The 17,041-nt window shown below is 41.3% G+C and overlaps 1 protein-coding gene across 1 annotated transcript in view; it reads right to left on the bottom strand.

Moving 5' to 3' along the window:
- The window catches only part of pde4dip (phosphodiesterase 4D interacting protein), a 102,198-nt gene that overhangs the window by 54,486 nt on the left and 30,671 nt on the right, over positions 1-17,041 (bottom strand). Inside the window, exon 4 of the mRNA XM_029429097.1 lies at positions 46-156. Within this exon, the coding sequence (XP_029284957.1) occupies positions 46-156 (111 nt within the window). The remainder of the gene's footprint in view (positions 1-45; positions 157-17,041) is intronic.

Raw genomic sequence — 17,041 nt, 5'->3', positions numbered from 1 at the left:
ATGTATCAGTCCATTATTTCACACATTAATAATGTTCTCACTCACCCTCTTGTGAACGCCATCGCCGCTCTCCTCAAACTTCTGCTGGATCTTCTCCTCCAGGAAGTAGATCCGGAGCTTCAGGCTGAAGTTCTCCTTCTTCAGGTCGTTCAGGTGCTGCGAGATAGTGCGACAACCGTGGAAACCAGAGTTAGTCATGATGACAGGTGGCTCTTTTGTAGGGGGCATCGCAGCCCCCCATTTAGCACCGCATAATACGTGAAAAGACAGGGCTGAAGAGAAACAGCGCCGTCTGAACGAAGAAACAAACTGTCCTGACGATACAGAACTCAGATGTGCTCTGTCCTGCTGTCACACATCAACAGGCAGGAACAAGAAAACATAAAGTGGACATGAGCCCCTCTCAGTTAAAGGAGCGTCGGGGATAGTACACAGTGGGGCAGGAGGGGATTATGGGAGGCGGGAGGGGGGATGAGGGGCTGTTTCCTTTTTTACCACCAGAAAGTCATGCCAAGAATCTGAGACAGGAGAGTGTGTGTGTGTGTGTGTGTGTGTGTGTGTGTGTGTGTGTGTGTGTGGTGTGTGTGTGTGTGTGTGTGTGTGTGTGTGTGTGTGTGTGTGTGTGTGTGTGTGTGCGTGTGTGCGTGAGTGAGTGTAGATAACAGGCACAAGTGCTGAGCTGCTGTAGAAGCCTCTTAACACTCAGATTTGATCCGTGTGCGTTTTTCTTCAATTTGACCTTTAATTAGGAGACAACACGACATATCACAAAAACGACAGCGTTGTTCACGTTCAAGCACATTTAAAATAACCTGTGTTGACATTTGTCTAAAACAACGACCTCTAAGAATGCGAAGGCAGATGAAGCGTGGTATTATACTGCCACAAAACCTCACAGGGAGAGAATGTTTGGGAACTGCACACAGCTGTTTGCATCTCTTCGCCTTCCAACAGTCGACGTTGGTTTCTTTTAACCATGACCACCATTTTCTCTGACCTTAACCAAGTAGTTTCAGTTGCCTAAACTCTACCGAACCTTTAAATATAGAGAGGTGACGGATCAAAAATAGCAATATTTTTGTAATGGTTTTTGGAAGGCACTGACATCTGTATTGCTGTTTATGTTGGAGGACATTTACTTGTAATTTTGGGTATTTTTACTAGTTTTGTGACTTTTACCTGAAGCATGGAAAGAAACAGAAAGAAAAACATGATGCAAGCTGTTTAAAATACCCTCAGTAGTACCAGTGGAGTTTTGTTAAATATCTTCTAATGTAAAATAGCAACAGCCAGTGAACAACCTCCATCAACAGAAACCACTGCACACAGAGAGGTGACCAGAATATTTTCTAATTATACAATGAGATCAAGGCCTACAGAGGACAACTGCTGAGCCGTTTCCTTTTACTGGCTAAAGAGAAGCCTCACCGGGCTGCTGACAGCTGCTGGAGGCGACACTAATACAGACTTAGAAGACTGTGAGGGAGAACAAGGAGAATGCAGCGGAGGAAGAACCCAAATAATCCCAAAATAATGCCCTTTCACAATATTACAAATCTGAATGAATTAATCTGCATTGTGAGACAGTCTCCTTTTGTTTCATGGCTCAGTATTTAATTTGGTGATTTGCAAGTCAAGGACGTCTAAATGTCAAGTCGAAAAACATAGTTTTTTCATGCAATGGTCAACTTTAAAGGTTTGGACTATTTTGCTTGCACAACATGTCTTATTTCACATCAATGGGAAAAAAAACATACAAAATACACATTTAGGTGTCTGGAGATTTCTCTTAAATTTTTTTAATAAAGTTAGCATTAGATAATGCATCATTTGCATATTTAGATATATCATTTCAGAAAACTTGTAGTACAAAAAACAATTGTCTTAATGTAAGTTATCAACTAGAAAAGTTACTTGGTGATATTTGTTAGTTAAAGATTTGCACCCTTTTCACCTTTGGTGTCTCCTCTTAAAATTGAGCAATAATTTGATTGACAGATGAACATTTCTTTAAAGACATTATAATATTAAATATGACCATTGTTTCCTCAGTATTTATTAATGTATTACATTATGAGGAGGATCCTAAATGCACATTGAATTACAGTTTTTGAAATGCTGATAACAAAATATTTTAATGTAACCTTGATGTCTAAAAAACATTTCCCCTTTCAGTTACATGTAACCTAAACATCTCGACTTCTTGTAACCTGAAAATGACCCAAACTAAACTTTCTAGGAAATGAGCAAAAGGAAGCAGAAAAGAAAGCACTGAAGCTCCTTTACTTTGCATTCAGAGAATTAAAACATCCAGGTCAGTTCACTCACTGAAGAATCTTAATCATAAAAGATGAGTTTTCAACTTCACTCGAGCAGAAAAAGAGCAAATCCCATGGAGTAGGATTGCTCTAACCTCCCAGGTATGAGCCTGGTATGAACACGTCTCATTAATCTGTGACCACAGGGAGGCGCTAACGCTCTACCTGAGCTCAGAGAGTCCGCACGTCTCTGCAGATCTGACAGAGAGCGAGCCAGAGGCTATTTACAGAAGCCGTTGCCCTGCGGCTGTCACTGAGGAATGCTAGAGTGGTGAGACGCTGATCGCACATGCAGCAGCGTCCAAGGTGCTGGCACACAGTACGAGACTGACTGACGGCAGATTACAGCTACACACGAGCATATGGCTGAATCCAGGAACACATGTTGTATTCACATTCTGCACATACATGCACACCAGAGCTTCACTCAGAAAGAAGAGGAAATATATGCAGATAGCTTGAACGACAGAAATACAGCACAGACACACATCTCCTGGCTGGATTGAGACCTTTATGGGCCCCTAATCTCAAAATTCCCCCTGCCTGTTATATTTAATACTCATTTTATTTGTGTTTCTTTTAAAACCTCCTTTTTTGTGTAACACTGATATAGACCACATAATTATGACTACAGATCTGTGTAAAATAACCACACATCTGTTTCTCATCGGTCAATAAAGCAATGATTGTCATTTTACTTACATTTAATTTAGTCACATTTATTGCCAGCAATTTTAGCATTTTCTGAAATCCAAACAGATAAATTATGGCTTGTAGGAAGTGGGGAAAAGTGTAGATTTGGATCTATTAATAACTGCTACACCTTTGCACAGTAAAAACAGAGTAGAAACAGAGGGATTCCCTCTGCATTTGGATGTAACATCAGCACTGAGTGAAGCCTTGTGTCACACAAAAACATGAATATGTAACATCTCAGCTTTAACAAACCCACTTCACACATTCAGAAAATGCATTTAAAAAATATTTATTTTACCCAAAGAACTACCATTGCAATAAATAGAAGAGGCAAGATCAAGTATAATAAAGAGACGTAACATGTGTTATTACTCATCTTATATACATATTATTATTATATAAGCTTCTTTCGAGAAGAGGATCTGTCAGTAAAGCAACGAGGCTGGAAAAAAGGTAAATTCATTATTATTTTTATTTTAATCTATCAAGTATTTTTACTTATATGTTTAAATATCAGAAAATAGTGAAAAATCATCAAAAGTCATGATTTTTCAGAACCCAGCGTGACACCTTTAAATGTCTTCTTTAGTCCAAATCTTACTTTCAAAAAATACAAAACAGCAAAGATTTGTGCTCACACCAGATATAAATTAGGTTTTACTTTCTAGTAAAACCTCACATGTTACGAAACCTTTGGCCCGCTGCACCCCTGGGTGCACCCTTATGACCGGCACTGCAAAAAACATAGACATGATATTTCAATTTGTAAACTGTATGAGTAGTCTATCATATGCCTGCAACCTCATGTGTCCTGTATATACTCAGTGTTGTTTATGCGGACAATTATGACACCTCAACCGTATCCAACACCTTTTGGGATGAATTTGATAAACGCCAAGTATGAGCTGCAACGTTCACACGTTCACATACTGTTGGCCACATGCAGCATGTAGAGGTCCACGTCTAACCTCGAGACACACGCAGAGTCCTCAGAGGCGCCGTGAAGGAGCAACACTGGCTGACTCCTGACCACGTTAGCCAGAGCCATTTGTAAATAATGAATAATCAAGAGGAGAGACTGAACAGAAAATATATTGCTGATGACAACACTTCACAACAATCTCAATTTGACAGAGTTTGAAAACACAAAACCACAATAATTCCTCTTCCAAACAATGTAAACCAGATGAGATTTCGGGTTGTCATCTGTTTTGGGATACATGTTGTAAGAGGTGATAAATGGTTGAAGTGGACACACTCACACACTCAGAGGTTTTTGGCAAAAATGATTGAGGGTGTTAGAAACAAGCGCATCACCTATACTGAAAACTGAAAACTGAAAACCGAAAGCCTGGAGTTCAAGAGAGTTGGAGAAGAGACGCCGACTGCAGCGGCTCATCCAGAGGTCACGCACAGAGAGAAAAGACTGAATTTAACACAACGTGCCTGTGAAATTAAATCATCTTAATTCTGCAGGACTTTTCCAGCATCAGAGCACAATCCAATACAAAGATGGAAAAAAAGAAAGAAGAAGCATTAGAAAGTTTTTCCAGCCTCACGATGCTCAAACTTCTACCCCACCGAGTCTTATTACTTGTGAACAAACTAGGAGTCCGATTTTGGAATGAGAAAGTCTTAAGACCTGAAATATCTGGTATAAGGGAGGATCCATATCAGATATTTGTTTCCACTGTCCCTTTCCTCATTCCTGACCATTTGCATGCACCATTGAAGGCTGTTTTGTTGCCATGGCAGTTTACTAACCCCTACCCTCTGCTTCATCTTTGTGTCGAGAGAGGTTTAACCATCTCTACAGGAATAGGAGTGTAATTGGGAGTTTGCATGTGAGTGTGTGTGTGTGTGCTTTGGATTGGCAGAGCGCTGGGAGTTTTTCCCCTTTACCGGTAACAGGAGCTCCTTGATGCCAGCTAGCTCGACATTTTCCAGCCCCGCTCTCTGGCAGTGCCAAACCCCTAATGCAATTCTGCAGGGGAATGTCTGATTGTGTTTATTGTGCTGCCACGGTCCACGGGAGACATGGTGGTTAAAAATTATAATTTGTAAACCTAATTAAATCATCAAGAGAGCCACTAAAAATATCCCCAGGAGCTAATTAAAAATTGTGGCCAGAAAGAAGGGAGACACAGTGTAGAGATAAAACCTGCATGCTGTGTGGACGCTGCAGCATCGGTTATTATATTCAACATCAGTTCATTTTCATTCATAGAGTGCCTAAATGGAATTAGTTCCACATATTTAGAAGTTACCGGCAGGCTTATTTGCTTGTTTTAAGTGAGATGAGAAGATCAACACCAATGTCATATCTTTGTGTAAATACAGAGCTGGAGCAAGGGGAAACCTCCGGCTCTGAAAAGTGAAGCCAATGCGGAAGTGACTTAAACCTGCATTATTTCGAGTGGCCAGCAGGGGGTGACTCCACTGGTTCCAAAAAAGACATCAGCTTGTACAGAAGTCTTTGTCAAAATGACCCTAATCCTCACTTGATTTATTCATTTAGTAAACATTTTCCTAATAAGTTGCTAAAACGCTATTTTTTCAAGTCTTCTTCAACACAGCACATTTTTTGTAAATGATAAAAGTAAAATAGATGCACCTTGTTAACCAATCGAGTTAGCTAGCGCTATGGTTAGCTGTGTTGTGGAATATTCTTCTATATTATAATAAAGTTCTCGGTGAGATGTTCAACAAAGTTACGGAAACCAGGTTCGTCTTTGACACTTTATTCTGAGATCTCAGAGGCACAAGTCATACAGAGTACAGCGGAGTTTGCAGGAGAGTGCTTCACACGGAGAGAAAACATATATCTTATATCCAAATTGAGGTGACCTCGCAAAACATTAGTTGCTGTCGGGACATCTGTCCTGAGCAAGATGTTCTTTTGGTCTAACAACAAGATATCAGTTGGATACACAAAACACGTTCACAGCAGACTGCAGGCAGACTGCCTTGCACACATAGCAGTTTTCTGCTTAAGGACGAGTTAATGTTTTGCATAGTTACAGACAAATAGAAAAGTACATGAACATGTAATAATTGCTATCACAGCTGCTACTAATTGTTCCCATCGGGCTTCGCTCCTAAGAAACCAAGATGGAGACAGCAAAAGTATCAAACTCAAGGCTTCAAAACGATAGCCAATAAATAGCCATAAACCAATAAGTGGCGTCACGGTGACTGCGTCCACCTCTTCTATACAGCCTATCAACTGGAGATCTTAGCTTAGCATCACGACTGAAAGCAGGGGGAAGCAGCTAGCTTTGCTAAGCTACCTGACTTTGACCATGACATCTGAAAACTTTGAGAAGCACAGAGAGATGTATTAGGTCTTGGAGTGTGTTAAACATTTTGGCCACTTTTGTTTGCCTGGAACACGCCAAGGAATAGACCCGGTCTGTATTGTTTTGATTTCATCATCTTTTCATTTCAGGCTATTAAAGTCTCAACAACTCAAATCTGCAATAATTGATTGTGATGGCCACTTGGAAGCAGCAAGAGTGAACCAACCAAGTTAGATGTTAATGGAAAGTATTGAGACAGGTGAATATGAGTGGCGAGAGGACTGATACTGTATGCTTCAACCAAAGTGAGGCTTTCAAGTCGATTCACTTTGACATTACATTGGAGATTCAGAGGAAAAAAAGTTGTATGTTTTCACCATTAACAAAACTCCAAATGCAACACAGCAGGGGCCAGTTTCTTCTATATTTAAAACAATAAAATGGTGTGTGATGATGTGAAACAGCATTAAATCACTCATACAGCTGCAGACTTCAGAGGTAACACCGCTGTTATTATTGAGTGTGGCACAGAGACTATTAGCCATATTAAATCTGACCATATAATAGAGAGTCATTGCAAATGTTCATATTAAAATAACGCTGCATGCCAAAGTCCTTGCATCTGATTACATTACACTTCACCCTTAAAATAGCTTAATGAGGGAGAGAAGGCCACGTGCTACTGTTCTCACAATGTTAACAAAAACTAAATGCATCAATCAACTTTTAACAAGTGTGTAAAAATAACCCCATTTATTTTTCTGAGATGGGAATATATTTATTTCCATTTTATTTTCCAGCCAATAGTCAAGTTCTGCTCACACCACAAGGCTCATATTGCCGGACAAAACAGTTGGGCTGACGTTCAGAGAAAACACAGCTCAGAGTTCAAGATTTACTCATGAGGAAAACTTATCAAGCAAAACTTTTAAAGACTGGCTGTCTCCAAAGCAAAGACGGCTGAGGGGCGAGAGGGCCCGACCAAAATACAACATAATGTAATGAACTGCAGGCTAACAGCAGAAGAACTAACTAAAGAATGTCAAAACTACTTTTTGCAAAGTTACAGCTAGACGCACGAAATAGTCATTAATAACTGTGTAATGCAGAATATAAGAGAATCACTACAGCACAGTGTTACTTATCAAACTTCATTAGTGAACATGCTGCAACAAGGACTTCACGTTGAAGAAGGAAACAATATACTTTCCAATGCAAGAAAAACTGCACAAAAGAAAAACTTTACCAAAAACATATGTTTTAGATATCAAACATGAAACATGGCTCTAAAAATGCTGTAGTTGGATCCTCAGCAAGTATGCCAAGAATGTCATTTATCACAGTAAGCTGTTTAAATCTGTTGTCAGATCTGTTGTATGTTGGGACGCACATAAACAAGCACATTTGCTAACAATGAGCAGATAACCATTCGTGGCAAACTGTCGCTTTGTTTTAAGCCATATTTTAGTTGAAATATTCCTGTTTTGAAACAACACATGCTCAGTGAAGAGGAGGGTTTAGAAGTCTTGCTGTAGGAATATAATAGGTATAATTTGATATATAGTATATATTCACGATGCGGTAAATGTAATGGAAGGTCAGTTAGGGAATACGTTACAGATAAAATAACCAGATGAGAATGCCAGTTGAATCAAATAGTTGAAAATTCAAGTTCCTTCATTACTTTGAAGCAAAAATCCCATAAATATATTAAAATAAAACAAAACAGTGCTGCTCTTTCTTTGTTGTTGCAACATCGCACAATGGTCTAATACAGATAGATATTAGAATGATAGCAATATTGATTTTATCTTGAGTGAACAGAATGAAATAAGAAATTGTATGACTTAAATGAACCTCATTCAAAACTCTCATCTGTAGATCACATACTTTACGCTCACAAACGCGCAAGTCGTCCTCCGCTGCTAATTTACTTCTAATGGGAACTCAAAAAGTACAGGGGGTGGAAGAAATCTGAACTTAGAGCCTCCTCTCACTTTCCTCTCACTCTTTGGTTTTTGTTAAAAAATCATTCCCAGATGTGATGGCAGCAGCTGTATGAGAGTGAAGGATGGTGCGGTGTGAAGGAGGTGGCAAGGAGGGTCTATTGGTGGGGAGTCTTTAGCTCAGTGCCAGCCTCCCATCACATGAAACTGCACCGAGGCCGCTCCATGGCTTTTCCAGCCTGTCTGCCAACTTTAATGCGACGGGGAAAAAAAAGACAAAACAAATAAAAAGCATCCGACAGTGTTTCAAATCTACATATTAAATAGGACTTATCATTAAAAAATAAATCAGTTTTTCAGTGCTTGTGCGCCTACATGTGGGTTTCTGGAGTGCCTACCAAAACACAAACTTTGAAATAAGACGACCCAGAAAGTTTCTTATGGGCTGCCTCGGTCAGAAAACATGGGATTCAACAAGCCATTCAGATTTGAGCCCTTGCTTTGTCACATGCAGGCTCATTAGAATAAACCGCCCCCCAGCTCCACCTATGACTTAAGAACTACCTTTGCAAAGGTGAACCGGAAGTCTCAATTTCTTTTGGGAGGGGGGGGGGGTTAAAGAGTCAGGTTGAGCATTTTAGACACAGGGTGAAGACAGTTAAATTCAGACAGACAGTATGAGAAAAATTATGTGTTTCTTTTAACAATAAAGCATGTAAACCATGTTCTAGTAGAAACCTAAAATACAAGAATGAACCTGGAAATTAGCATAATGTGTCCCCTTTAAGTTCAAGTGCATTTACCCGCATTACTCATATTCTTTACTCTCTAAGATTTGTCGAATGCTGTGCAAAAGCATAATGCACACCCCCGTAATGTGGACGGCGAGGATTAAACTAAGTGTTGCACATAAAGACGAGGTCAAGACGAGTGAGGTGCATGCAGCCTGAGGCGGCAGTTTGCTGGGAAACAGCCGGTCAGACGGCTGAAAGAGAGCTGGCCGGCCTCTGTGTTTAGCTGTAGTCCTCTCTGCGTTTCCATGGCTATTTACTCTGCGTGCCATTGTTTTGCTTTAATGATGCCAAGAGAACAAGATGCATGAAGCAAAACAGGATCTGAATCTCTTTAACAGCGCACAGAAACACACTGACTCCAGACGTTCAGATGCAGACTGTGGCTCCGGAGCGAGTCCTGAGCTGGAAGCGGATTATTCACCTCTTCTCCACAGCGGGGACGAACGAGGGCCGGAGCCAAATCCACTTTACAACACAGGATCAAAAGCACTCTCCATTTATAGGAAATCAAAGCCTTTCGGCAAATCATCTCGGCTGGCATTGGGTTCTGAATGAAATCACATTAAAGGCTGTTTGGGAGGAAGCAGGGGACATAAATAACAAGCAAACCCTGTGTTTGCTCTGTATGAAACAGGAATGAATCACAGAAAGGTTTTAGGGTACATGGTATTGTTCTCTGCTCAGCCAAGGCTTTTGTTGCGACATGACCTGAGGAAACCAGAACATTTCTGCTTTGAATCGGAATAATTCTCCTGCACAACTAATGAAGTTACAGTAACTGAGGTTATGGAGCAAGTCCATGGCTTGAAAACATTTCTAATCACCTGTCAAACATAATTATTCTGCTGTTTCCTCCGTACACATTGCTATTCAGACCCATTCATCCTCTCGTTGCTGTATTCATCCCCTAATCCACATGAAACCCCAAAACTGACTCCTTTCCAGCCTCCATTAAATCTGTGCCAGACGTTCTCCCTTCATTCCATCCTCAATGTCCCATACATCCCTTACATCATTAAAACTTCAATTGTATACTGTTGTGGTATGGTTATTGCTATCAAATTGTGATATATAATGTATATAATGATATCTATTTCTTCAAAGACATTCTTTTATTTAATTAAACATTTTTAGACAGGCGGCAAGTTCCTTAAATAATAAAAAGCAAGATGCCAAACTCAAGTTTTCAAAGCCGTAGTCCACAAAGCAATGGGTGACGTCACGGTGACTGCGTCCACTTCTTATACACAGTCTATGGTTTATGGAGGATTATTTTGCCCTAACAAAGCAGTAGAGTCTGTTTTAGGATCTAACCAAGCAATCAGTGCCATGTGTGCTTCACAGCTTTCAAAACTCGGTGCTATGGACACAAATCAGCTGGTTCTCAGAAACTGAGCTGCAATAAACCAGCCATCTCTAAAATTGAGAATCAAGAATAGAAAATAAATATGACGAGGCCTCGGTTTGGCCTTGTTCGGCTCTGCAGTGGAAACCACAGTTTTCTATTCTTGACCAAACAGTCACACAGGTTAAAAGCTTACTGCTTCCATAGTGTGTGTATGTGTGTGTGTGTGTGTGTGTGTGTGTGTGTGTGTGTGTGTGTGTGTATGTGTGTGTGTGTGTGTGTGTGTGTGTGTGTGTGTGTGTGTGGAGTTACTAGCCTATTTTAGTTCAAACCACATCTGATGTCATGTATTTTGTGGGGAGCACGGAGTCATAAATACAGTACCTGATTCAGGGCCGAGTGGGTCATTTATCCCTGCTGCCTGACTCAAAGGTCTTCTGGGGCTAATCAATACCAGGGCCCATCAATCGCTACAAAGATTGTATTTTATATCACACAGAGTCACTTCACATACACAAAGATCACTCGCTTCCAGGTGGAACCCAAGCTGGACAGGTCCAATTTTACTGGACGGGTGACTTTAAGAGGCTGGAACTGACTCCAGGTCTGCGGGAGCGTGTTCATTGGATCAGGATCAGATGTTCCAGCAGCACCACTTCCCCTTCTGACCCAGGCTGTCTGAGATACCTGACCCTCCGGATGTGAGTGCAGGCTGTGACCGATGGCCCGCAGCCCGGAGCTCGGGTTGATGGTGCAGCGTGATACTCCCTGAGAGGGATGGAGGAGAGAGGGAAGCAGGGACTCAGGCAGCTCCTGAGGCTAAAACCCAGCTGCTGCTGCTGCTGCTGCTGATGGCTGCCAAAGAGGAAACCTCGTCAATGCAACTCTGACGGGTCAATGTCAATGTCCAAATGAAGGGAAGCATGAAGGGATCTTCTGGTTGAGTTCCAGGGATATTGTGTGTCCACATATACATATGTGTGTGATGCATGAAAGTCCCTATGCCTGTGGACATGCTGACATCTCACCCCTGTATGTATATCTGAGCATTAATTGCACTGTGTTTTGCCAGGACGAAGGCAAGAGGTGGAAAAATATGAGCCTGGATGCAGATCTGACACCCAACACTCTTTTACAGCGCTGCTTCCATCTCTCCTGCATTCAGAGGTGTGAGTGCTGTGAGTCAGCCCGACAGGAAATGACCTCATCCAGGGACTGAGTGAATGGGGCATCAACACAAAGATAAAAGCAAAGTGTACTCAAGAGGGGAGGGGGGTTGGAGGTTAAAAAGTAGAGCTGAGATGAACAGACGAGGTAGGGACACTTTACAGCTCGGGGGCCAATGTGTGCATATGTGTGTCGTGTGTGTGCATCCAAATGTTGGTGCTGCAACTACAGTAATGGCTGATTAAAACAAATGAGGAAGTAAAATTAGTTAAACATTTAAGACATTATGAAGCACAAATTGTGAAAAGATTCTCTGGTTCCAGTTTCTCCTGTCAGAGGATTTATGGATTTTTCCATATTATGGACAAAACCTTTAAGTTAAAAAAGCTGGCAAAACTAAGTGGGGGTCACGGAGAAAAAAGACGTGGAAATCAAGGATTGATTGCATGGATTAGTAAACAGTCACAGACAAGAGATTTATTTTTAAATGATTCAACTGTGCAAATCTGTCGGCATACATTTACCACATATGCTCCGACCTGTGTACGTGTTGATAATTTATGTGCGTTACAACAAGGTTCTAATATTTCATGTGTCATTTTCTGCTCACGCATATTAATATGCTGTATTGAATATAGCACAAGTTTACAATATTAAAACAGCACCAGTAAATCCTCTACAAATCAATGATGTTTTACAAATGATATGGTCTTAATAAACCAGTACTTTAGGTAATCTCCTCTGCATGCTGTGCAGTATTTTTGTTGGGTGACATAACACCGATGCTTCGTCTACACTGCTGAGAATAAAAAGAAGATGAAAGAAGAAGCCATAGTTGTAAGTGCAAATACTAGGTGCATTATAAGACTTGGTCTAGTCCATAAGTAGCAAACATACTGTCTGTAGAGTATGTGCTCTTATTTCATCTGTGTGTATGTATCAGAGTCTCCAACCAATGGGAATGCACACAGTCCTTGCAGAGCAAAGAGGGTGACATCATGTCGTATTCATCTTAATGACCACATCGTCAATCACACATCGTCCCATTGAGTTTTCTCCCCCTCTCCCTCTGTATGATTCTTACACTCAGTCATCTGTCAGACAGGAGAGGAGTTATTTAGAGGTTTAAGGAGAGTGAAAGGAATGAAGAAAGAAGGAGACGGAATTTACTATATGGCCAAAAGTATGTGGACATGTCAGTACTTCAGTGTACTTTTTGGTTAGATTCCCTTCACTTTTCATTGACACGACAGCTCAGCATAACTCCACATGTCTTAACTTGTGTCATAATTGAGTTGCCTCGTTGTCGTCTTTGATTCAAAGTGACGACACAACATTGACGCCCAGATAGAATAACACGTTTTTGCCATTCTACCCAGGAAATCTCTCCCGTCATTAGCCTTTCTCTCACAGGTATGCTTCACTATAAGTCAGTCTTTCAGTCTTTCAGTCTTTGCTTCTTCCTGTTTTATGATCTTTCCCTGGGAGCTGAATGAAGTTTTCAAAATGTGACACCTCACCACTTAGACTGTATAGATCAGTGGTCCCCAACCACCAGGTCCGCGGACCGGTACCGGTACCGCACAGAAAGATTGAATAAAAAAATATCCTGTACCTGTAGCGATAAACACCTCACCTCACCTCACTTCATAACGTCGGCACCTGGCATTAAAAGACAAGCCCTTGGAGTTGTTTTAAAGAAAAAAACATGAACAAGAAGGACATAAACATTTACTGATGGTCACCACATCAACACATGCGAGTGCACTGAGAGCGTCATACTTAGTGACTAACCGTGTCGCTAAGAGAAGAAAGCCTTTTACTATTGGAGAAGAATTTGTACCCTTATATTGGACCGGCTCGTTGCAGAGACACAAGCTCAGGGCTCCCACTAATTCAGCGTAATGGTGAGTTTTTTATGCACTTTATATTTGTTTTTATGCGGGCCGTATCATTACCTCCCCCCGCGCGAACATATTGTCTTACATGAAACTGGTCCGTGGCATAAAAAAGGTTGGGGACCGCTGGTATAGATTGTATGACACAACTAAAGACACTGCATTTGCTCAACAAGTGAAGCCAAGACTCCTATCAGAAAGCAGAAACATGGCAGCCATCACCATCAGGGCCCTGCTCAACAATTTCAGGTTGCTTACAGTGACAAACCCACAGAGAGAAACACGTGTGTCCACTGGATAATTTACAATACTATAGGTTTATGCTACGCCAATTAACTTTGTTTCTGATAAATCATGTTTCTTTTCCATTAGCTTTGGTGGATGGCTCTAAACTCTACAATACCCGTGAGCCACTGTTGTAGAAGCCAGTAATAAATGCTTTGTTGTTGCTAATGGGAACAACACTTTCTTTCTGAATTCAACCAAAACTGATCCAGAATCAGAAAGGGAACTGATTTAATCTGCTCAATGTAAAAGTATTTCTAGCTCTGTTATTGTTTGTTTCTTAGTGAAATGCACCTTGGGAGTCGATTTCTTTTCTTTTCTTCAGTTCTTATGTCCACAGGCTCTTTCCTTACCTATTCTCTAACTCTTCGTTTGTACTGATGATTCAACCAGTTCAGGTCAGATCTTTAGTGTCCCTCGAAGGGACATTTGATTTACAGTATGGGGCAAAACACCAACACAACAAACAAGAAGGCATGGCACGTTAATCACAACAGCTACAGCAAACAACCACGAGGGAGCCCAGAAGGGATAAGAATGAATTCCTCCAAGAGTGGCTGAAGACTTGAAGAGCTGTCAGTCACCACACATTGTCTACATAGGAAAATGAACAGGACACTCGAAATACCTTTATATCAATGCTGAATCAGACACCTCTCCACCAAGAAGCGAGCAAGAAACCTTTCTTCAAGCATCAACTTCTCTATGGTGACAATGTTGGAGCTATAGCATCTAGCGGCTGTTAGTGGCAGTGCATCTTAACACCATGGCACTGGCCTCAGCTGGTGTTGGCTGCTTGACAGCAACACATTTTTTGCTCCACAGAACTGGCAGAAAAGTTGCATCCACAATATAACATCTTTCGAGCACCCCATGTGTTTGCCAACTGTTGGCTGTTGTACTGGAAGCACTTGAGTTCTGCAGATCTGACAGGAAACCGTCCCGCTAAGCAAGTCTTCCACAAACCTCCTCTCGCTCTGTGCCGGTTCCAAAGCTAATCAGGAGACATCAACACGCATTTGCACACACATTCTGTGCCGAACACCCCAACAGTTGAAAACAATGATTATGACAATTCATTCATCTTCAGATCAACGAGCACGCTCGACCTCAAGGACAACAAGGAAACCAAAGCGAGTCAGCACAATCTGCACGTCTAAACACGGACTCATTACCAATGGCAGAAACTAATACCTGTTCCCAAACTGCTCTGTACACATGCAGGCAGAATGCGCAAGGCCACGCAAATACTTTCCATCAGTTTGTGTAAGCAATGATAAACACGTTACGTCTAATCATAGAAGCATGGATTTCATGTTATGGTCGGGCTTTTGCAGCCAGAATGTCCAGGTTTCTCATGGTTGTATTTCAGAGGGAGAGTAGGTCTGTGTCTCATTTCTGTGTTTATGGCAGATCTAAATTATGATATCAGGTTCGCCCCAAACCGAACCAACTGCCAACTGTCATGGCCGACCCTCCCATCTAGACCACTTTAGTCTCTGGGAAGTAGTGTAACCCAATCTATCTCCGAATATCTGGCTCTCCGCTTGGATTCATTTTTGCCGTACGGGGAGAGAGAGAGCAGACAGGTCTGAAAAAACAAACACAGACCTTCAGAACAAAGTTAGTGGTTATTTTTTAAAGTTTTTTTCCACAAATAGAAAGCACAGAAAATGCTGCCGGCAGAGCCACGTTTTGTGAATGAAGCCCAGCTGACAAACAGAGCAGGACTCGGGCCTCATGATGTTTGTGTGTGCAAGCCTGAGTTCATACAGCCTTCTAAAACCAACACACACCCTTACATATATGCACAGACACACGCACTGCCATGACAGTAATGACAGGGAGATGCAATTCAAAGATGTATCGCCATGCTTCTATAATTGTTTCTATAATACTATGTTGTGTCACTTCACTTGAATTTGAAATACACAAGTATTCCAAGAGATGGCGATGTTACAGAGGAAAGTCAGGTGTCAGAAAGCTTTCAGTCAGCATGTAGGTCAGAACACAACAATGATCACGGGGAAATCAAAATGATCCCAACATGATTCTGAGGAAACTGTTCTCCATGGTTGCCGAACATAAAGCTGTCAAATCCTTGTTCAGTCCCTCTAAAGTAAAGTCGGCTGAGCAAAATATGACAGGACGCATATTACAACATAACCACGGTAATGTCTGTTACATAAGACCCATTAAGAGACGATCTATCTTTTTTGTGGTTGAAAAAATTATTGAATACCATACAATGATAAAAAAAGACTTTTCATGGTACCTTGAAATATATCATGCTTTTTACAAATGTGTTCTAATTTGAGAGCAATCATGACACTTTCTAATTCTAATACAATTCATTTATTGAGCATTTATCAGCCTGTGGAGCAAAATGGATTCATCGATTGGACTTGCTTCCATCATGGCAACACATGGTGGTCAACTATTGGGCAACACTGTTATATGATTATTCTAGGCTGCATAGTTTTGTTTTACTAATTCATTGCCATTCTAGAGAAAACTCAAAGTAAGTAAAACTAAAAGTTTTATTGGTACAACTCATCTCAGGTGTTGTCTTGTCTTAAACCTTAATGTCTTAAAACTAATGAAGGTCATGCATCCAGGAGGCCCTGCTTAAAGTGCGTTAATCCAAGTGTGCATGTGTTGGTTTAGGTGCAGAGTATGTGTTCACAGGTTGAACTTTAATTACAACAACAAATGGCTGGTAATTAGCTGCTGGACTGTTTTTATTTATTCCTGAAGAATGAAACTTTTTGAGGTTTGAGGCTTTCAGCCAACAGCAGCTCTGTAAACACACACACACACACACACACACACACACACACACACACACACACACAGACACACACACACACACACACACACACACACACACACACACACACACACACACACCATGTCCACATGGCTGAGCATCAGCTGTATAGATGTTAGCATAGATGGACTCCATTTACTCCGCAGGCCTTGTGTTGGCCTAAAGTCTATGCATATAAAGTACAGTAGTTGCACATGCGTGCATCAGTGTCTGCATGTACAGTATACACTGGATGTGTGCCCTCCTTTTTGTTGTCTGTGGATGGAAATCAAAGGGACAGAGAGCGGAGCCCGAGGGCCGCGCTGCACTGAACCATCAGTTGGCAGGATGAGAAGCGACTGTATAACGAGACAAAGAGGAAGGGTGAGGGTGGGAGGAGGGTGGTGGTGAGGAAATGGAGGTTGATAGGAGGAATGAATTACGTGATGGAGGGAGGAGGAAGAAGAGCATGGAGCGACAAAGA

The sequence above is a fragment of the Cottoperca gobio genome, chromosome 4, assembly GCF_900634415.1.
Source record: "Cottoperca gobio chromosome 4, fCotGob3.1, whole genome shotgun sequence".
NCBI classification, from domain to species: domain Eukaryota; kingdom Metazoa; phylum Chordata; class Actinopteri; order Perciformes; family Bovichtidae; genus Cottoperca; species Cottoperca gobio.
The sequence above is the reverse complement of the archived record's forward strand: the minus strand, read 5'-3'. Positions and strand labels throughout refer to the sequence as shown.